The sequence below is a fragment of the Falco cherrug genome, chromosome 12 (genome assembly GCF_023634085.1).
Source record: "Falco cherrug isolate bFalChe1 chromosome 12, bFalChe1.pri, whole genome shotgun sequence".
In the NCBI taxonomy this organism is placed as follows: Eukaryota; Metazoa; Chordata; class Aves; order Falconiformes; family Falconidae; genus Falco; species Falco cherrug.
This window is the reverse complement of record NC_073708.1, coordinates 18675803-18699625: the sequence shown is the minus strand read 5'-3', so window position 1 is coordinate 18699625 and position 23823 is coordinate 18675803. Positions and strand designations below refer to the sequence as shown.

The 23823-nt window shown below is 37.0% G+C and overlaps 1 protein-coding gene across 1 annotated transcript; it reads right to left on the bottom strand.

The window, feature by feature from the left end:
• Positions 1 to 2602: 2602 nt before the first annotated feature.
• Positions 2603 to 23125, bottom strand: ODF2L (outer dense fiber of sperm tails 2 like). Its single transcript, XM_027814466.2, has 14 exons — positions 22783 to 23125; positions 19302 to 19371; positions 18997 to 19068; positions 18609 to 18725; positions 16059 to 16244; positions 14650 to 14759; positions 12970 to 13105; positions 12316 to 12420; positions 11070 to 11174; positions 9786 to 9941; positions 7631 to 7734; positions 7388 to 7550; positions 6381 to 6506; positions 2603 to 3976 (listed from the first exon to the last, which is right to left on the bottom strand). Exons 1-14 carry the CDS (start codon positions 22848 to 22850, stop codon positions 3848 to 3850), a joined length of 1647 nt encoding a protein of 548 aa, XP_027670267.2. The 5' UTR covers positions 22851 to 23125; the 3' UTR covers positions 2603 to 3847.
• Positions 23126 to 23823: the final 698 nt, after the last annotated feature.

The following is a 23823-nucleotide window of genomic DNA, read 5'->3' as shown; positions in this document are numbered from 1 at the left end:
CGCTTTAAATTCTGTGTTTGCATAAATTAACAAATTTAAAGCATAGGAGAAGATACAATCTACTTTAAATAATTTATTTCCCAAAACCAGCAAGAAACAAGGCACCAATGTGCTACTGTCCGTTTTACCACAGATACGGCACTGCAACGATAGGGAGCTCAGGTCAGCTACTCAAAGTCTGCCAATTTCAGGACTCTACATTCATAGTTTAACCTAATTAAAGCTCTGAAATTATGATTGAATATGGAAACATGCTGGCTAGAAAGGGAATTGGCCACCCTCAAACCATGTAATTTTTCATAATTCTGAAGTCCTGCCCCATTAAGAAACACATGCAGCAGCATACACTGCACTGAAAAAGAGGAACACAGATTTAACTGCGGTGTGATCTCTAAATTGCATTTTAAAATGCAATTTTGAAGTCACCAGTGAGGACAAAGCTGGTGGAAGAGGGGAAACCAGTGACAGCAGGATGAGTTTCCCATCACCCGACTCTCCCCGCCCGACAGATACCTCCCTGGCCAGCCAAGATGCCCCATGTAGCTTACAAGTGGTGGATGGCATACTAGTCCTTAGCCTAACAGCTCATAAACCCTGACTCCTTCTGTGTGTGCTAGCCCATCAACAATTGCTGTGTGCTTTTATATTGTGTATCCTGCTGGCTGGGTCTCTGCCCTCAACTAGAAATGACACAACTGACCCAAAAGCAGAGCTACAGGAATCACACTTAAGCCATTCCTAGAAAACTCTACAGAAAAAGATCTAATTAATTATTTAACACAGATAGCAAATAAAGCAATATACAGTTATTGGGGTGAAACGGTAACTGTAGGTGGCTCTGATTTGATTTACAAAAAGAACACTAGTATCAGTTCAGCCATGGGCTGCCTTACCTACATTGGATCCTACTGAATCAGTTTTTGTGAAAAATAACCACAAAATCTTATCAAACCCAGAACCCAACACACACAATGCATAACATTCAACTATGTGCCTTAGCAAGGAAGTGTTTTTACCATGGACTAGGAAATCTTCTAAATACAGTGGGGTGGAGAATAGTAGTGGCATCATCTTATTTTTTATCTGTTCTTACCCAGCTAAAATCTCTTTAAGACTTTCTACTGGGTGAGCTCATCATTGAAAGCATAGGTCAAACTTTTATTACACAGAATCTCTGTTTTATACTGCTTTTCTGGCCACGAACTTTCTGAGCAGTTAAGAAACTTTCCTGCTTCCTGAGGGTCTGTGAACGAACACTACCTGACTGCAACCATAATTACATAAGCAAGTACACTATGGACCAGAAACTGTTGTGGTAGTTTTTCTGTACATATTTGCAGCAGCAAGATATTTCATCTGACTGACTGTATCTGAAAATTGCAACAGCATATTAAGAATGTTTTGGGGAAATGCTAAATCAAAATCTCATTTGAAAAAAGGCTGAGAGGTGAGATGCTGGTAACACCATCATTCAAGGGCTTCTAAAACTGTCTAGAGAGGAAAGCTCCCAGAAAAGCAAGCATGGTGAATCTGTTTCTTCCTAGAAAATTGAGTGGCACTTTGCTATGTGATGCAGACAGTAAAACTAAATTGCTTTAAAAGAAAAATATTACAATCCCAAAATACAGTCAATTCAGTCTAGCTGTATCCAAGAATTCTGCAGCATGACACATCTTGTAAAATGAACAAGGCAAGAACTACTGTAGCTGTATCTTACACAGTTACCAAAAATACAAGCAACAATCTCAAGTAAATGCCAGATCCTTAGGTAGATAGAAAAATATTTTCATCCTTTTCTTTATTAAAGAAAAAAGACCACAGCAAATTCTGTCTCAAAATGAGCTAAAAAATTAAATACTAATAAAATGATCAGCTAACACCAGTTAAAAAAGAAACAAAGAAAAAAGTTACCTTTGTGAGTAGTAACCCTATTTCTAACCATGAAAAAAAGAAAATCAGGGATGGAGAGCCATAAAAATATCACCATCATTTGGAAAATGTTGTCTTCCTTTTAAAGGTATTTCTAAGATTTCAAAGATGAAAAATCTATGTTCCAGTGATTGAATATGAAAAGGAAAGAGACTAGATTAGCAGAATGGAAACTGTGTTGAACTGAAAAAAATACAAATTTCTAATTTTACAAGTTAAATCAAGTCACATATACTTTGACATAAATCTATTCTGTTCGTAGACGTTTAGAGGTAAAAAGCTACCTGAAGCTGCCAGCAACTTTAATTCCAGATCTGTTTCTTACAAATGCACAGGAAGAAAAAAAAATTAATGTCCTGGATAGCAAAAAATAGGTTGAAATCAAGTTACTGTACATCTTTGTATCATTTATCAATGAAAAGTATACAAGTCTCCATGATGACCTTACATCCAGTCCATGACTGGTTTTTGAAACACTATTTCTGAAATTTTTCCTTCACACATGATGATTTTCAAAAAGGTTTTGATATTTTATAAGGAGCACAAGCAGAACTAAATGAATAAAAATATGGTTGTAAGTGTGTGTGTATGTTTAAGGTAAAAAAACCCAAAATTTAACAGAAGTATTTGCTACTAGCATGTCATATATAATAAATGACAGTTTTATTTTTAAAAAAGCGCACACAAGCAGATCATTAGCACTTATCAGTATTTGTTAAGATCGATAAGCATTTGTAAAAAAAAAGACGTCAACATTCTATACAATATAAATAACTAACAACAAAATACTGTGTTTAACAAGTATTGTCTGTACATGAACTAACATGTTTTCCATCAAAAAATATATATTCTTTAAATACACATTCTAATTTACATATATTTAATTGAATGCACTACTTTTCAAAACCATATCACAGCATATATCTATAAAAAACAATTATTAGCCCTGTATCAGCTGATTATTTACATGTGTTTAACCTGAGGCTTAAGTCAGTCTTATGACAGCAGCCTTTGTACTCACACACAGGGGAATACTGTCCCACCTTGCTGGAGCTGTGTCACTGTGAAAGGGCACACCAACACATTCAGAGCTTAAACTTTACCTGTATCTAAAATACCTTCCTACTTATGGTTGTAAAATATTACTACAGTATACTCCTGATCATAACGGGACGTAGGGAGAAAAGGCTGGATGGGACAGCCTTGTGGCAACTCCTTCATGCAGCGCAGTAGCGCGTGCTATACTGGTGCTAAGCTGCAGGGAAAAAGAGGAAGCAAACCCAACATGCTCTAAATTTTTGCCTGTATTAATAGGATAGGTATCATTATCTTGGGCAATTAAATTTCTACATTTACAGAAGTATAATGACTTATATATCATATAACTTTTAATAATTAGAACACACAAATTACTATGCAACCAGTCCATGTGTGTTCTCTCCCCCCACATGAACTGAAAGGTAATCTGTGATCATCTGCATTTACTGCAGACTGAAAGGATGCACATAAGACTTTACAGGACAGCACCTAACACACGATAAATTCACAGACCAATATACAACTTTGTGTGCATACCCCACACTTACACACCTGTCACTACTGTCATGCAGTCTGCCTTTTCACTTCTGTTGCATGAATAATACAATTCTTTATATCAGTAATACCAGGTAAATTTTCCCTATGTGACCAGCCAGCAGGATATACAGTAATGATTGACCTGCTTTTCCCTGCCCATGACAGAAGTATTCCTTGGGAAGAACTAACATAATAGTACTCAGCTCTGTAAAATACTATAAAATCTCTTGCCTCCAACAAGATTTAGAAACAAACCTTGAAAAGTTTCTCTGTTACTAAATTCTTATTTATTTCTCTATGATAATTGTTTCTCTATTATTAACTAAATTAAAAACTAAAGAATTCAACCAAACATTGTTATGTATGAAGCTTTCAAAAACTGCACATAGTTCCGGATGCTCTGGCTCTTGCTCTCCGACTTCTGCAGGCTGTTCTCCAGCTCTTTCAAATGAACTTCATGGTGCTTTTCGTTCTAAGGAAAAGAGAAATGCAATCCTACTTAGAAATAAAATACAAATCAATCAAAATAATAACCTAAGGCAACTGGTGTACTGTGCTCAGCTCTGCGGCCCCCAGCATAAAAAGGCCATGGACCTGTTGAAACAAGTCCAGAGGGCCACAAAGATAATCAGAGTGCTGGAGCATCTCTGCTATGAAGACAGGCTGAGAGAGTTGGGTTTGTTCAGCCTGGAGTAAAGGTGGCTCCAGGGAGACCTTACAGCAGCCTCCCAGTACCCAACAGCGGCCTGCAGGAAAGCTGGAGAGGGACTTTTTACAGGGGCAGGTAGTGATAGGACAAGGGGAAATGGCTTTAAACTGAAAGAGGGTAGGTTTAGATGAGATATTAAGGAATTCTTTACTGTGAGAGTCTTGAGACCCTGGTAAGGTTGCCCAGAGAAGTTATGGATGCCCCATCCCTGGAAACATTCAAGGCCAGGTTGGATGGGGCTTTGAGCAACCTGGTCTAGAGGAAGTTTCCCTTAAAGACCTCAAAATTTTGAAGCTTTGTGTTGTCAGGACCAAACTGAACATGTTTGAATACACTCATAATCCAAAAAAGGCCTGGGAACGTAAAACCTAACCTGAATTTTTAGCATGAAAGATTCCTAGCATCCTAGATCTGTTATGAACTTAACACTCACTCTCATGTTGATTTTTCAAGGAAACATCTGTCACTGATTTCTTACGCAATATGATTTTTGATGCCTTGTATAAATTAGATGATTGATAGCAATATTATTTGCTCATTAGATTCATACCTGATGCACACCATATATCATTTGTTGTATAAATACTACAGATATTCAGGTATTTCCTTTTAAGTCTATTACAGATTTCAGATGCTAGTTGACTAAAATTAAATTTTAAAAAATACAGAATTACAGTCATCAGATTTAAATCCAACTTTAGAAAAAAATAGTAAAGTTAGAATGAATAACTGGATAAAGTTACCTTCACAGTCCTATTTTGCTTCCAGTTTCACTATAACAGGTATAAGACCATTTTATCATTTTCCATAATGCATTCTCAGTTATATGTAAACGTAATAAGAATAAAAACCAATTAATCAATTTAGAACAGTTCTTCTCTCATATATATGTATCTTTCACATATGTATTTTAACTGTAGGCTTCAAACAGAAAGCATTTGAAAACATACCTGTGACATTACCTGGAAACAAATCTGTCCCTTTCTGGGACAGAAGACAAGAACATTTTCTTTTTTATCTATTCTACATTAACATGGTAACACATTCCTATGAAAAAAATATTTGAAGTAGAATAAAACACTAGCCAGCGTCTGATTTTGTTTTAAGAACACTTTTGTCTTGAGGTAAATGCAGACATTAAGTTGCACCGGACACAGACAAAAATTAGTTAAAGCATACTGAATTCAGAACTGTTCTCTGATGTCTTATTTATATCTTGATCAGAGTTTGCTTTTAGGTTGGCTTGATTTTAACCTTGAATGCTTCAAGTCAGAATACAGCATGTTGTTTTTGAAAGTCTAGGAGAGTGACAGTAGAACTTTTTTTTAGTGTCTTCTGTATTTGTTTTAAATAGCTCTACAGCTTATTATCATTTATCACAGGACAAATCTCTAACTATATCAAAACTTTGATTAAAGCAAATTATTTGCCACCACTAGTCTAGGGAATTCAGCTTTGTCTGACATTAATAGAAAATATGCTGAAATTTTCTGGATTAGATAAAACAATAGAACAGACTTCTTTTGAGATTACTCATCCAAAATACCTTCTTAGACTGTGGCTTTGCTGAATAGGTAAGCACCAACATATCAAAACATGGGCATTTAAAGGCTTAATACTTTGGAAAAAAATTAGATTATCTCTTTTGTTACTAGCTACATTTATGTCCAACATTGGTATATAAACTGAAAGCTTTTCACAAATTTCCATAATATCAGATTCTTGTTATCAGCTCGGGGGGGGGTGGGGGGTGGGGAGGGGGGGTAAGATACACTATGGAACTGTTACGCAGTGACATATAGAACTGTTATTCCAATTATTATATGGAACTTCCTTTCAAATCCAGGTATGCTTACTGAACATGATGATTAATCTGAGAGGGAAATTACAACTTCATACATATTTTTTCGTGTTTGCCTTGCTGGGAAAACTGGATTGAATGAAAGATGTAAACTCAATATCATTCTAGTGATTTAGTTAGACTGGGCATCTGTTAAATCTATTAGAAATGTCAATATACAAAGTGTATCATCAAGTTGAATTAATCTGCTGTCTCCAAAACTGTGTATATGTTGTTTTAGTAGTGTTTTCCAGTAAAAGTAGCTTTTACTGTAAGTAGTGATGTGTTAAGTAATTCCTGAAGTTATCAACAGTATTATTTACTCACGTGGTGTAATACACAGAGGAGTTGTTTTCTCTCTTCTTGCCCCTTTCTCACTTCAGTTTCAAGAACCAGCATTTTTGTCTGAAGGGCTTGTTCTTTGTATGATATTTTTTCCAGTTCTTCAGCTACCTAAATAGTAATGAGAGAGAAATTATGTATATTTACTTTCACTTAAAGCCCAAACCAAATTAGTTTCTTATACCTTAGCATTAATAGCTCTATTTCCTATTCTATCATTTAATACCTTAGTTATTTCCTACACAGAGAAATTAAACCTGGGAAATAATTGGATAAATTTGAAAGAAGTTTCAATTTGGAAAAACATGTAGTATTATTGGAAGGGAGACAGTTTTGCCTTAACTTACAAATGAGTTAACAAAGTTGTTATTCTTTTCAAACCAAATCAATACCCCCAGATAGTATTGAAAAAAATTCAGATAGCTTATCTCAACATGATTAATCCGAGACAGAAGTTACCGCTACATACATATTATCTGATTAAACTAATTAATTCACTGCAGCCTTAATTATATTTCCTCTTCCATTTGATTTACTGCTTGCATCCTTTCTACAAAGGACAAATCTCTGCTTAATATTGGAAGTGTGCAAAGGCTTCCTCTGAAATGAGAAGGACTTCAACAAAGTTCTTATGGGCTGCCTATTCCAGAGAAAACAAGAAAAAGGCAAGATTAAGCTTTTGTTCAGAATCTTTTTGCCATGTGAGTGGGATTTAATATTAGGTGGTTAAAGCATTTTGATTGTCACCAAAAAAATGACAGTGAAATGTTGGCCCACTGAACTTCGTCATTTATTTCAATAGAATCCGAATTCCACAAAGTAGTTTAATTGTGCAATCCATATTTAAACATGCAGAATTTCCCAGTAACTTTTTAGTATTGCTCCCTACATCTAGATCTTACCCCATCTTTTCTTCTCAAGCGTATTTTTTAATGCTATTTTAAAACAGAAAAAGGAAAACAATATTAGGAAATGTATTAGATCATCGGTACCATTTTCCTCCCTTCTTCCAAAGCAGATTCCAGGTGCCTGGTTAATCCATTATATTCTGCAATTTTCTCTTCAAGCTGTAATTTACTGCTCTGAAGACTCTCATCTTCCTTTTTAAGCTGACAAGCAAGTTCTTCATTTTGAAATTCCATCTCTTCTAATTGCCTTTATGCAAAACAGATTAACACATAATTCACTATAGCAGAACAGTGTAGGAATTAATTACAGTCAGATTTTTTAGTTACCATTTAAGATCTTCATATTTCTTCTGAATGTTACGGTTTTCTTCTTCTAAGGAAAGACTGCACAAGGAAGTTACATCATCTTCCTCCTGTAAAAATGACAATTCCTTTCTAGTTGAAGAGACCTATATACAGGATATTACAGATCAAAGTAAGCTTGCCTATTAAAATCTAATCAAACAATTTAACTGTAATTTCAGGCAAACGCTGTATTACACTCAAATATACATGATATTTTCTTTAAAAGAAATAAAATGCAGCCAAAGTAACAGGCTAAAACTTTGTGTAAATACTTTAAGGCTGAGAACCTGCTATGTAACAAAGTGAAGCCCTAACGCAACCCATACGCTGCTCATGCAGCCCTGTGTATTAGGGGTTGGCCAGGTTGACCTCCTTGTGAACTTTGACTCTGATTTAGATTCCAGCAAAAATAAGTTCCCTCACACTACAGTCACAGGAAGCACAAAAGTAATACCGCATATATATATATATACACACCTTTACCACATGACGGCGTAGCACTGGCAAGGAATTTCATGAAGTAGTGAGTATCAAGACAGACAACCAAGTTCATAAGAAGAGCTACATCAGTAGCAGCAGCTAACAAAAGCAAGAAGCCAAACTGTCTTCCCCTACCCAGCATCCAGACTCACAAACTTTTACATCTTTTCTTTTAAATCTGTTAACAGTAGTGATGAGATTACTGTTATCTTGCTATCATCCATCTACAGCAAATTAGTAATAAATCACCACATCAGCGGCCTGCTGGTGCCATTATTTAAGAGGCAATGCCATCCTTCACTGGGCTACCTCAAGCAGTTCCATCCAGTAATTTGAACTAAACTGGCTGATTTTTTTAATGTGAATTACAGGCTGCTCAGCAAGCAGGCTGGTAGTTGCAGAAACCTCTAGCAGAGGGGTAGTGAACTGATGCCCTGGTCCACCTGAACCCAGGTTTCTGCACATGGTCCAGTTACTTCAAAGAAATTTTCCTGAATTCTGGTCATAGGACCAAAGGTCAGAATCTCTAAAGAATGTCACCAAGATTTAACGCTGAAATTTAACTACTGTTCCACCAGACTGGTGATTATATTCCCAATTGCTTCACTGTACTTACAAGGATTTTTTTGCATTTATTCAGGAAAACATGTAGTTAGATTAAGTTACATACATCATTACATATATGCACCTCAAAATTACTTGTTGCTTAAGTACTTACTAAGGAAAGATGGATTTATGAACTTATGAGCATTCCTGGAAGGAGTATTTAAAATTATGCAAATAAGAACAAAATTTGATGATCATCTTGACAAGAAATCTAAAAAAATCAAAAACTACTTTTTTTTAATAAGCATATAAAGTCTATAAGGACACAGAGACTCACTGTATTTCAGCTGGTTTTCCTACTGACAGGAAGATTAAGCCCCTTTCCTACCCTATGATTCAAATGCCTTTGTCTTTTGTGCTAGCAGAGTATTCTCTTTAACTCAAAAGCACATTAAAAGGAGAGAGAAAAGAGAACAACAAAACCCTTTAAAACTTAGCCCTGCCATTGAAATTGATGTCACAAGGAAAATAAAAAGCTGAGGAATATTCATATCCAGGCTTAAGTACAAGCAGTAGTACCAAAATATTGCTAAAAATAGAAATGATCCTATTAAAGCATTTTAAAAATACTTTATCAATGAACAAAATGAAATCATTAAAAGTTATACATCATCATCAATACATTTTATGACTATTTATCAGAGAAAATATTGTCTGGTTTATAAATTAGTCATTAAAACAAAACTAATGTGAAATTAAATTATTCCACTCAATACAAAGAATAATTATACTTGCACATTTATTTCCAGGGAAGAATTCTGCAACACATCTCAGGACATCAGTATTCAAAAGGATCAAGAATGCACTTACTTAAAAGATACAGGATCTTAAAGTAACTAGTCTTGTCACATACTGAATTAATGTAAATACAGTTGGCAATAGTTTTATTTGCACTATGCTATTTCTACAGAAGACTTTTTTGATTTATGAAGCAAATAACAAAGGAAACGGCACAACTGTCACACACGCTAATAGGAAAAAAATGTTCCACTTTCTTCCACATAACTTTCTTATTTATCTTTAAAAATCAGCATGTTCTAAGCATCTGAACCTGCAGCTCCCTAAGGGTTTTGCATTTCTTTGTATGGATCCTTTCCCAGGACATAATAAGCTTTTCCTGATATCCTTGCTGCTTTTCCTCAGCTGCTTTCAGCAAGTCACAAACATGTTCTAACGCCTTAAACTCAGCCTCTGTTTTGTCCCTCACCTGCACAGTCTCATCACAGGAGAAAAACTTAAGTGTAAAACCATAAATCAACTGTTGTAATACCTAATGGCTTTCCATGTGTGTAATAAATCTGAAATTCTACACAAGCTGCATAATATCACCTATTGTATGAAATACTGACAAAGTTACAAGTTCACCACTGGAGAAATTTCCATTTCTGACTACATTTCATTAAAGACTCAGTAACACTCATAATGAACATTTACAAAATTATGCAAGCGTTAGCAGTTCATCATGCAATATCCAAATGTATTTTATTTTTATACAGTATGATTTGGGAACTGGCATACAGACACACTAAGCAGCCTACAGAAAAAATTCTGACCATACAGCTATTGCAGTATTTGGAAAGAGGACAACACCTAATGCCATCTGAAGCTATGTGCAAATATTACTTATGGGTTCAGAATTTTCCTTATTACAACTCAATCATGGAAAAATAAAGTTAGTATGAAATAAAACACCTAAAGGTGCTTCTCTGTGAGGACTAATTCTGTTCTCCAAAACAGAACATTGCAGACAACACAAAACCTGTCCCTGCCTCAGCTTAATTGCTTAAAAGAATATGTATTTTGATGAGCTATGGAACTGAGGAAATTTGTTTTCCTACCAGTTTTGCATTGTTTTCTGATGCTTAAGAATGTGCTAACTGTGTCCTAGTATTCGGCTCCATCTGCTGAAAAACATAAAAAACTCATCCCTGCATGGTTTCTGTTTTAACTGCCAGGTAAAACAAAGAAGTCTTACAATAGGTTTGCTTCAATACACAACTTTCACAGGTGTTTTGTTGAAAGATCTAGTTTTAAAATCAACAAGAATAAAACCACATTTTTAAAAATAAAAGAATTCTCAAATTCTAAAATAGCCCCACTCCTTAATCATTACTCTAGAAATGATTTCTCACCTGTTTGCAATTGATCAAAAGAGCCACCAGCTCACAAGTAAGAGTTAGTAAAACTTTCAGTGAATTTATAAAAGTTTTGTACATTGAAAAAGAAAAAAAGAGCCAGTGTCTTGTGACTTCTAATAAGTGGGTCACAATAATGTAGGAAAGATCAATGTCCTACAGAACTGTCTGGAAACATGCTATATCACTGCAAGACTTACCTTATCTGCTTTTAAGCATTTGTTTTCTGTTATTCTTTTGTTTTCATTTAAGACTGTTGCATATCTGGATTTCAATTCTTCTACTGCTGTTTGTAATTTCTGTACCTAGGACAACATATATTTTTCACATACACTTGCAAGGTGTTTCTTTTAAATATAGAGACAATAGAATCATTAGTAAGAAGCATAAAGGAAAACCTTTGATTTCTAGATAGAATCTCAATATTTGTCATTAGATTATTTACTTTCATTATCCTACTCATCACAGCAAATATAAAAAGGTAGCCAGGAAAAGAGCACTCTTGATATCCACATTGTGTTTTCAACAAGGGAGAATGAGTCGTGCTAAAGCAGCAGCCAACTTGACTCATCCTTCTGTCCCCAGGTAACAAGTGTCATGGGCAGCTCCCATCTGGAGTCACCACAGCTACCCAGGCAGGGAATTTCATCCCACTCACTGCTTAAGGCTGGCGGTTTGCTGGAATCTCATCTTCCATCTTAAAGCTGGCAGCAACTTTAATTGTGGTGATGCATTCCACGGACAAGGCACACTGGTTATAGCTAGATTTTGTATTGTGTCTTTTCTCTTGTCAATGATTTTAAAAAGACTTAAGTGAAGAATGTCAGTGAAGTGGTGTCTATACTATAGCAGAAACATACAACTTGGAATCAATGTTCTAAAATTTCTTCTCGTGAATAAAGCCAAATACAAAAAAGCAATTGATAAAAAAAGCTCATTTTAAGTCTGATTTATATGTTTTGCTGGTATTTTCAATATGGAGCTACATATGTAAATAAAAAACCTCTTACAGCAGTACTTGAATGCTGGTTTATTATCCTTAGGAACGTGGAAATAAAGATGTCCAAGGAGAGGTAAAAATATCATTGGATATGTCTACTAAAGACATTAGACTCAATTTTTTTTTTAAATACAATTTATTAGATTACTAACTTGCTTTTTAGGAAGCAAGTCTTTTCTAAGCAAGTATGTAATTAACTCTGTTGGCTTCAATGAGCTTCAGCTGGGCTTCACACAATTTAATAAGGATTATGCATCCTAGTAATAATGGGGAGACTATTCTTTGATATGGTCTATAATGGCACTCTCTTCCATCATCCCCGATGTTACAACAGTATTACAATCACCATGACAACAAATCTGTTTTATTACAAATAAAATATCATTTCCTCAAAACTGCTTACAAATTTATAAACCATACTTAAACATTTCAAATATACTGGTCACCTGATTTTTGTACAGTTCAACAAGGTTTTCCTGCAGCTTTGCCTTTTCTTGCAGATTTAGCAGCTCACTTTCAACAGTACTCTTTTCCAGTGTAGCAAGGGAAGCCTTGATTAAACCATGGGAAAAAAAAAATTTAAGAGTGTTATTAAAATAACACAATCTACCATGTGATATTACTACAAAGTGACCTGCAGGCATTAGGAAGAGTGACACAATTGTCTATCCTGTCAATCAAAAATTATAGCCCACAGTTCATTTGTCAGCTCATGAGAACATTTACTTTGGAGGATAAATACAATCCAAAACCTGTAAAGCCTTTAAAAATTGAAACTAGTAATTGAGCTAAACCCAGTCCTTTGATTTCAAAAAGTTTTACAAACAAACAATTTCTAGTTAAGCAGCTTTGTAGCTACTGTCAGTAAAATAAATGGTTAAGCAGATAGATGATTAGACAACCCTGTTCCTAGCTTTGCTATGGATTTCCACTGATAAAATTTAAATGTCTCATTTTCACTTACTGCAAAACATGGACAGCAAAATTTATTCTACAGGTTTGGGATCTCTAGACAGAGGGCCCCAAGGGAATTAATGTGGTTACTCCATTAATGTATCTGAAATGCAGAGTCATTCAACAATGTTTTATAATGATCTTACCTTTAATTTTTCATTTTCAAGGTAAATATTTTCGTTTTCAGTGTTAACAGAATTCAGCTTTCCAAGAATTTCCTTATCTGAGTTTCTTCTCCATTCCTCCTTTCTTTTCAGTTCTTCCAAAAGGTTTGTGATCTGCCTTGTTAGATAGGCAAGAACTCTGTGCAATATATAATGCTTGCAAAACTCTTTATGCAAATTAAATTGTACCTTAACACATACTCCTTCATTGTTCTCATTTTAAGCAAAAAAACCACAAACAAAACAGAGAATGCATTTAAGCATCCCAAGAAAGCAGTATCTATAGAAATAAGAAACTATCCAAAAGAGCGGTCCACCAAGGAAGTAAGTGGTCCTTGCTCAATTATAAATTCATTACCTAGAATGTCCAAGCATGTTTCCAAGACAACTTACTGTACAAAATTGAATTGCATTGAATTTATAGGGTCTGTCAGATAACGTCCTACTAAGAACATTCCATAGCTAGTTTAGAAATGGTACTTTCTGTTATCAAAAGCAACAAGTTGTGCTATGCCTCACCATTTGCTTTTCATGTTAATAAACAATGAAATTTGTTTTGCTCTTTAGCCATACACTGCCTAGTAGAACAAGTCTGTTGGAATGGTAGATTTCAAGCAAAGGCTATTATTTTCAGCTAAATTAAAACCAGCAAAAAAACTATTGGAAGCAGGATGAGTACTTGAGGGAAATATTATAGATGTTTCCATTTTTGGGGGTTTTTTTTTGGGTTTTTTTTGGTTTTTTGGTTTTTTTTTTTTTTTTTTTTTTTTTTTTTTACACTTTCCTAGATGCCTCCTCATATACCCTGGGCAAACAGCAGGCTAGACAGATAGGACTGACAAGTACCTGCACTGTTAAAATTTTAACATGTACTGAAAATATTTTCAGAAATGTCAGATTTTCTGAAACACAAATATAAGTCAAGCCAATTTAATTTGAGCTGTTACATATATGAGGATTAATCAAGTTCTTTGTAAAATACACATTCTGCCTTAGACCTAGAATAAAGGCACCTACAGTTTCTTTTGCTTCCTTGAATTACAGTCCATGTTTCTACTGACAGAAAAGGTAAAAGGATATTTGTCACTGTCTGCCAAAGACTATGGCATATCCTTCATGTACATTAAGATTTCATTGTGTAGTTTGAATAAGGTTGGACAATTCTGTGTTGCTTTTCCTTACAAGAATAAACTGTTCAAATGTGCATCTGAGAGGAACCTTTCTCTATCCACTAGTGGGGTAAAACATTAGCAGAACTGAAATAATTTCACCATCATTAGTCTGAAGCAGAAACTAGAAGCCTAAGAACCATCTAAGAACCTTCTTAGGCTTAGAAGCCTAAGAATCAAATTGTTGAATCAGTTAATAAGTGGTTCTGAGGAAGCAGCATAGTAGCTACTATCAAGTTCAGGCTAATTGGAAGTATGCAGGGGAAAGAATATACTCCTTACTTGTATGGGTGAACGACTTTTTTAAAAAAGGTTGTGAAACACAGCAAAGAGAAGGCTAAGAATGTTAAATTTGTTCTTGTTTCCAACTTCTAAATTCTGCTCAGAATTTTAAAATATGAATAAACTTGTTTACATTGTCAACACCAACTACTACACTACTAAATATCAACACTGTGTGAATACAAACAAAAAAACTATCAGTTTAACTTACTTGTTAAGTTCTTCTATTTGAATTTCTAATGCTGTCTTTTCTTCAACCGTTCTATCATGCTGGTTTTTCCAGGCATCAGATGCCAACAGTATCTCAGACAGTTTGACTTCCTAGAGAATACAGGAATTACACATTATGTAAAAAAATATTGCCACTGGACAATGTCATCTAGTTCTACAACTTTTAGTAAACACAAGAGCTATTTAATATAAGATGGCTTTATTGGATCTCCCTAGTACAAAGCAATGTAAATTTTGTCTTGGATCAAAAGAAAACAAACAAAACCACTCACTTGTTAAAAAATTAGTCTATGTACAGACTTACCTTCAAGGCACAGACAGTTAAACACTGGCACTTTATACCAACTGTAGAATACAACAATATTTCAAGATTTAAGGTGAAAATATTTTCATACAAAAGTATTTGTCTCCAATACACCTCTACTACATATTACATAAATTAAGACAAAAATAAAATTCTGCCAAAACATTTTAAGAATGAAAAATAATACTTAGGTAGGAAATGCAAAGAACTATGGATAATTAACAAACACATGCTATCTTGAAGTTCACCAGGTCTTCAATAGGGAAAGAAAACAATAGTGTGACTACAAAACATCAAAAGTTCAGGAGTTAGCTGCCATCCCTCTGTACTGCTAGGTGTACTTAAAGATCCACTTACTGCCTTCTCACAAAGATCAAAGAGGAAAAAAGACATTATTAACCGTCTCCTGGTATACTAACTGGAAAAATATAACTTCAGTACTAACACATCCAAAATGATGGCAAGACATCTGAAAGTATGAAAACATACTCTTATTAGGAAACCTACATAAGGCAATAAAGATTTCAGCACAGTTTTGATCCACCTGGCCTTTTTGAAAAATTACACACTGTAGGGACATGCAAGGCAAGAATCTATGGAACAATTTGGATTAAGGAATTTTTGTATTTATATTTTGAAAAGGTTCAGAGCAAGCAGCTTAGAAACAAAGCTAAGCATCCACATGAAATGTCATACACTGATAAATAAAACGGACTTCAAACCCCAATCATGGATTCTCACTTAGTACACTGTACTTCTGAGTTAGTGTATATCTGTAAAGGTCCAACAGGAAGATCAGGAAAGGTGTAACTGAAAGTTTATCAGACTTTCCTTACTTATTACAGTTTGAGGTATACAACATCATGGCTTAAGACATTCACTAGATTTTGACAAAATAAAGGCAGTGAATGTAGTAACAGTTTGCATGTCACTTAAACCTTTTCCTTAACCAAGCAGCAAAATAAGTAAAAGGTACAAATGCAGCATGATGAACCAACTTTTTCCCGTTTTCCACAGCTGAAAGTCTCCCAATTGTTCCCCTTAAAACCATACAGCACAACATTGCTCACAGCATAGTCACTCACACGTTCTCTTATTCTGGAGGTTAGATTTTCCACAAGTGCTTCAAAGTGCCGAGCTCTTTGTTTCTGGGACCTGATTGCTTTTTTCAGAGCAGTCTTCTTTCGCTCACTTGCTTCCTTTAAGGCTAACATCTGGTGCTTGTATTCACCAATTCGAAGTTTCCACTCTGCTATTTTCTTTTCTAGAGTCTGCAACATAATTAAACATCAACTCTTTCCCAATGCAGGAAGCTGACCTCTCTAACTTCATGAGTTTTGTATTTTTCATCAACATATCACTTGTTATTTAAATATAAATGGAAAAAAAAAGACCAGACATTAAAACAGTACATGATGACATACAATAAAAGCAATACTGGAGAATCGCAAATGCAATTATTAAGGTGCTACAGCTTATAGAAAGTATGACCAAGCTACCAGTAGACAACTATTTAATAGAGACAAGTGCAAGTTCCATTCATATAACTTATTATTCTGCCAAATTACAGCAATGTCAGTAGGCTAACAGTGTAAATCAATTTCTCAAGTCACTGATAAACATCCTAATTGTAAGAATGATTAATGCATTTGTTTCTTTCACTTGAATCTAGGTCTGACACTTAAGTTTATTCACATAGAACATAATTAAACCCAGAATAGCATGCCATTTAACCTACTGACTACATTAATGTACCAGCCTTATTCAAGATACTATTCGCCAGTTCCTATAAAATATGCATATTATACATATGAGAGGATATCTGTTAGTATAGGTCCTGCTAATGACCCCACAATGTTTCCACAATCAATGAAAAATATATATGGTTTTCCAAGTAAAAGACGGTCTAAGGTACTAGGACTCACCAAAAGGTAAAGTACTACTTCAAAAAATGAAATTACAAAACCCACCAAATATGCAGGAAGCAGTATTTGTATCTAGATGTTTATAGGGCATTTCGTAAACAAAAATGTTACTTGGCATGGGTGTGTGTGTGAGGCTGGGGTGGCATGAGAACACCTTCAGTAAATACAGAAAATCTGACTCTATAGGGACTTCTTTAACTGTTGGTATAAATCTGTGGATAACTGGCTAGCTGAAAAGGGTCACATAGTCATAGTCCAGCTGGCTGGACAAAAATGCACATGGCTCTCAGCTTATCTGAAGTAAAGCAAAATACACTGTCTTTGGCTGTCCTTGTTACACAATAACAGGAAGATTTTGGTGGGAAAAGAATGTTGCAGGTGGGAACAGAAAACTACAGAAGAGAAATTAGGGGTGGGCTTGGTATTTAGGCAACTAACCAATAATGAGCTTAATTTTTGTAATATGTATGAGCTAATTATAAGAAGGCATAAAAGGTGACTGTAAGAGACAATAAACGAAGCCTGCTGATCACTCATATTGAGTGACTGTGTCTTCCCTCCGTCGCAACATAAATCAACAACTGTTATCCCCTGTTATAACCGCAGGAGGTCACAATCACACTAAGAGTAAGTGCTCTGGGCATTATTCAGTGGCAGAGGTAAATTTAAATTGAGATTTCATAAGGGTAACGCTAAGCTTTTGCCAGCTGCTGTCCAGATATTAACCAAATCAACAGGATTTAAGCTAGCAACTGACTTCAGCACTTCAAGAGCAAACAAACAAAACTTTTAAATGAAGATTGAATGAAAATACAATTGTATATCAAGTTACTTTATCCAATGAAAATGTTTTTGGAATTCTGTAGCTGTACTAGGTAGAACAAGAAAGCAGGTTTTGTTTAGAAGAATACATGAGGCATTTATACAGACACAGATGTGACTTTTTTTGGAATTGAGTTGCTATAGACTCCTTAACTTCAAATGATACAATTACTAGGGAATGTATGCTATCAAAAAAAATTTGGATATTAGAAGTATGTTATTGTTAGCCAATATTTTCTGATTCACGCCTATGTTCTTGACAAGTTTCAAATACTGAAACTGAGGCCTCATACAGCTCCAGACTCTGACATACGACCTTGTCCTTGCCTTGTTCTAAAGTCATTAACTGATGGAAATGTCCAAATTTACCACTTTCTTTTTAGAACAGAAAATAGAAATAATTTCACCTACCTTAAAGTGAAGTTAAGCATTAGTCTGAACTGTTTCTCTTTCAGTCAATATTAAGAGATTTATTTATTCTTTCAGTGTCAATAAAAAGAAACAAGTGATTCACCACCCTTATCTGACAACACAGTCATCCTGGGGACTTGTCTATCTCTTTTCATGGACTATATGGAGACTGCCTCAGGATCGATATCTACCTCCTAGATAGCAGTTAGGTCAATGCAAATGTTTTTATGTGTGCTTAACATGTCTTCAGCAGAACTGCTAGCATGCACAAGTTGAGGAAAAAAAAAATCCTTTGCAATTAAGATTGTGTAGTCAGACTGTGCAAAATATAAATGCTAATTTACTGTTTGAGATTTTTTTCACAGAGAGTTTGATTTCAAGCAATACTTTAAGATTTAACTCTCACACCCGAGTTAAACTGACCACAGTAAGGCTACTATTCCAAATAAACTGAAATACAAATGAAAATATGTTGACCTGTATTTTCACTTTTAATTCATCATTTTCCACTTCTTTTCTTTGAATCTGACATAGCAGGTGAGCTTGTACTGCTTTTATTGATTTTGACAGATGGTCTTCTTTCTGTACATTGAGCTAAGAAAGAGAAATAAACACAAATCTGTTGGTCTATGGAAATATGCTATATGATGCTATCTATATTCTTTCTATTTTGCTGTAGTTTCTAACTGAAATTTGAATGCCCTCAAAAGCTGGAAAAGATAAAACATGCTCTGCAAGTATATTCACAAGCAGTAACTTGTTAATAATGTTGTTAATGTTAAACAGAAATCACAAAATTTAAAATTCGTAAATAAGACTAGTAAATTGGAAGAAAACATTCATTCTAACAGAACTGGTCACTCACTTTTTCAAGCTGAAGCCTGAATGAAAGTTCTTTAACATGTTTCTCCCTTTCAAGTATTTTTCTTCTGAGATTCTTCATGGGAAAAAAATAACAAAAAAAAATTGGTTTCGTGTCTGTACACAACAATGCAATGGTAATGCACACTGATGAACATTTCAGGTCTAAAACTAAGATTCCACTTTGTGATGATAAACCACAAATACTCCCATTTGCCACTGTCACTTGAAATTGTATGATCCCATGACATAGCCATTTTCAAATGTACAGCACAGAACAAAAAGAGGCAGAAATTTTGATTTACTTACAGTATTTTGGGTTTCATTTTCACTTAACTTCTGCATCAAAGTTTCAATGTTTTTAATGTTTAACTGCAAGACAGAAGCAGGAAACATCAAAAATTACTTCTGTATATAATTGATTTAGCATTTTTTCTATGGCTTTGAATTTGGAACATATAATTTGCTACATATGAATATAAAAGCTTGTATATGAGCTACTCAAGAGTCGACTGGTTTAAACCCTAAAGATTCAATTTATTTTGCACATATAACTTTGTAGCTGAATAAAACAAATGAGGGTAATTCCATACACCAATTTCTTTCTTTATTTTAGCTAAAAGGACTCTAAATACCATAAATATTTAACAGTTCTTTAAATATAGTCGAATAGTAAAAGCTATTTTAAAACTCATAATATTTTGGAGACTAATATGAAGTATTAAAGCCTTTCAGGATAGATAGGTGAATTTGAAGATTGAACCAGAAAGCATAGGCTATGAGATCACCAAAAAAAAAAAAAAAAAAAAAAATCAACCTACATTAACAGTTACTACGAATCCAAAAGAACTTAGGTGCCTATAATATTGTCAACTAAACTTCTCATTTTAAAGCGTCTGATTTTGGGGGTGGTGTAACTTCCCATTCTAGAAAAATCAGTTTGTGAGACTTTCAGATTGTAAACCCTGAACGCTTTAATTTCACTAGTGAAAGGATAAACCCACTGCCTCAGGGTGGAACCTTTAGCATCAAAAGGTTTACTACAATTCCTTGCAAAACATTAATTTTATCCTGGCCTGCATGGATTTCCACATAATGTTCCATAATCTTGATCCCATGTGTATTTGTAAAGTCCGTACATAGACCCCTGTTCTGCATCTAGGTTTCTACCTCTGCATGTACTGCAAACTTATAAATACTGTATTCAGTAGTAGTCCTATCCTTTCCTGACTACACTGAGTCAGATTTGCTACCAGCAAAAAATACATCAATAGGAATGGGCTTTTGTGACCCCACAGTAAGTTATCAGCAAAACCAGAAGTGCTTAGAGACTTCCCAGAATCAAGAAGTGACCGGAAACCTGAAGTACTCACACCATTTTTCTGTTCTCAGGAAATGGTGTTCCCCACAGTTAGCTCTCTATGAACTTTCTCTATAATGATCAACAAAAAGCTTCATACTCTAAGACAGCTAACATTGTCCAGGAGAACTTGAAAAATCAAGAATATTAGTTTTGAAATAAAAAAAAAAATCAGAATAAACATCAATCTCTGTCAGCTTACAACAACAAAAGGCTAGCTTTATGACTTCCAAAAGAAAGCTAAGAAAGTCACCAATAACAAATCATGTTTAATTCCAAAAGAAATCTACATTCATCACTCCATCAGGTTTCTACGCAAGTTCCATATGGCATTGTCACAGAACTATCAAAACTGGCCGGCTACAACAAGGCTTCTACCATCCCATACCAGGTTAACCTCAGTAAGTAGTTAGCACACCTTGCCCCAGCACAGCCACCAACCCCCCACAAGGTTTCAACAGTTCATCTACTGTTCGTGCTGCTTCTTCATCCTCTTCAGGCCAGTCCACCCTGCTTCTTGCCTCTACTGCATCCTTCTCCTTGTCTCTCCCACATCCAGGGCACTCTCTCTCCTCCCTCTGCTTCTTCCAGGTCTCTCTTCATCTGGGACTCCTCTTGCATACCCCTTAGAGCTATTTAACTACTTAGCAGGAACCAGCTGCACCTTATCCACATCAGCCAACCCACCGCCCCTGAAGCCAGCCCACAGCTGTATATTGTTAATTAACCTGCCTTCATTCCTCTATAATTCCTCCGCATGGCACTACTGTTAAACAGGAATTCATTGTGATCTATCTCCTGTTTTAACATACATAGCCCACCAAATTCCTTCCAACTTTGCAGGAACTTTCTTAGTGCACAGGACATAATAACAACAGAAAATTTTCCCAATATGTCCATTAAAGAAGATGGTAAGACTAAATGTTAGTGTAAGACTTGTGTAAGTAATGTACATTTGCATTGGTTCTATGTTTATGCCTTATATATTTTCTTATTTGGTGCTCTAGACTGTCAGATTCTTTGCTTATATCAGTAAAATATTTTATATCTTAGATGGCTATGATAATCCTTTTTATACAGCTACATCAGGGAACAGTTTTCTGGCTTCTCCAGATGGCGCATGAATTTTTCCCTGAAATAGCACTCATAGCTATGTAACATTTAGTATCAGATACAGTTAGGACATTGATCTTGCTAACTGAAGGATATCAGCCTAAGTCAACTCCTCAGGAGAATCATTTGGGAGGAATTTGACATATCTAAGAAAGACTTCCAACTTTCGAAAGCCTGTGATATCACAGGATGCACCCACACACTCATCACTCACAGAACACACCTAATCTCCAGGGCAAAGGCAACCAGTTAACCCCTGGTGACAGCGGAGGCCAAGTCCTGCTTAGACACTGATGCTACATTTCACAGGGGAGTTCTTCCAGTTCGGAGGCAGTGATGGCTTTTCTCTTTTCCCAGTTCGGAAAAGCTCATCACTGGGCAGGGCTGCACAGGAACGCAATGCTGCCCATGTCGTGTCAAGTCCGGAGCCAAGTATCCATGCCTACCACCTAAACACATCCCTTCCCCTGCTTTCTTGCTAAGCACCGTGAACCTGCCACCGCCACCCTAACCCCTTCCCCAAACACCTCTCCTGCCTCCGCCATCGCACTCCAGCGTGATGGATGCCCTTGTCAAACACAAAGTTTTCTGTTTACTACTCCCTCAGTGCTCCACTGACTACAGATTCTTTTTCAGAAATGGATTGTCTTGCCTTTTCCACCCACCAGGACCCATTTCTCCTGCTTTCAGCCTGTGACAGGTGCATCTCCATCATAAGGATTTGCCAGACTAAAAGTTTATATTCTTACATCCGTATTTCCTCGGCAGAATTGAGAAAATGAGTAACAGAATTTGGGAAGTTCCCAACTAAAACAATCACTTCCTCACAGAACCAGAACGCAGACTGCTCTGCTTCCAACTGTTGCCGTAAGGCAAATAACTACGCTCCAAACATCTAATGCTTTTTATTTTTTATATATATATTTGTGTGTCGTGTTTTATTACAGGCTTACATTTCCTGGGAGATCTCAACTTGTGTAACACAGTGCAGGCCTCTATAGCTTTTTCTTTGTTACACAACTGAAAGTAAGTTCTTGAATTTAATTACTTCAAGTGAAAGCAGCATTTTAGAAGATTAAATATCATCTTTCATTTATCCGAGCGCATCTACGTAAGCAGAGGGGAACAGACAAGACTTTTTCCATAGTTTACCCATTCTTTGAAATATCACGTGCTTCTCATCTGTAGCTGGGAAGTAAATTTTGAAATAGCTGTTTTGAATCTTGTTAGCAAAGTAAATAGAATGAAAAAAGTCAGGCTTAAGAGGAACAGAATGAACTTGCCTCAGCAGCGTGAGGAAGAAGTTTTTCCTGAAGATCAGAGTCCAATAAAGGAGCAGCGGAGTTATGCACAGGTAAAGCTGAGGATGCCTGCGATGACGGCATTTTGTTTCAACGCTGTGTAACAAGACAGTATATGTTAACATACGTCGGTGTTCTGTGAATCAGTAACTGAAACATTATCCGCATCCCAGGTAGTTCCCACTGGGAAACAGTGTGCCACAGCAAGTAAACCCCAGCCTCATCGGGGGGTTAACGCAGTTAGGGAGCTGAAGTCTTGCACGCCTGTTCGTAACTTGTCATCACTCGAGCAGCGCCGAATCACGCGTTTGGGGCACGGAAATCAAACCCCGCCGCAGGCAGCTGAACGCACAACGGGGGGCAAGGACGGGGCGCACTCGCAGCTGCGGTTTCCCACCTGCGCACCCCCCGCGCGGAGGGCGAGGAGCGGGGCGCAGGGCACCCGCCGCGGCACTCGCCCCCCGGCCCTCGCCCCCCGGCCTGCTGCGGGCCCCGGCCCCCCGCCCCCCGCCTCTGCGCCCCTGCCCGCGGCTCGGGCCCCTGAGCTGTCCCGCGGGGCGGTGCCCCCCCCAGCGCCCCCTCCCGCGGGGCAGCGCCCCCTCCCGCGGGGCAGCGCCCCCTCCCGCGGGGCAGCGCCCCCTCCCGCGGGGCAGCGCCCCCTCCCGCGGGGCAGCGCCCCCTCCCCGGTGTCCCCGCCTGCGCTCGCCGCCGCTGGGAGCCGTTGCCGGGGTGACCGGCCGTTGCCGCGGCGCGCTCCCGCGGTGGCGGGCGGGAGGCGGTGGCGCGCTCCCCGCGGCCGGCCCCGTCCCGCGGCCGCCCCCCGCCCCGTCCCGGGGGAAGGGGCTCCCGCGGGTGTTGGGATCCAGGGGCGCTGCGAGACGCGGCTGCACCGGCTCGCACCGGTAACCCGCGGGCGGGTGCTGGCCGTGCCGCCCAGGGGGCTGTTCCCAGAGCACGATGGGCAAGGAGCCTGCAGACCGCCTCGAGGAGCTTTGCGTCCTCTGTTTGTTTTCCCTCTGGGTGTTTGCATCAATATATTCTTTCTGAGGTTTAAACA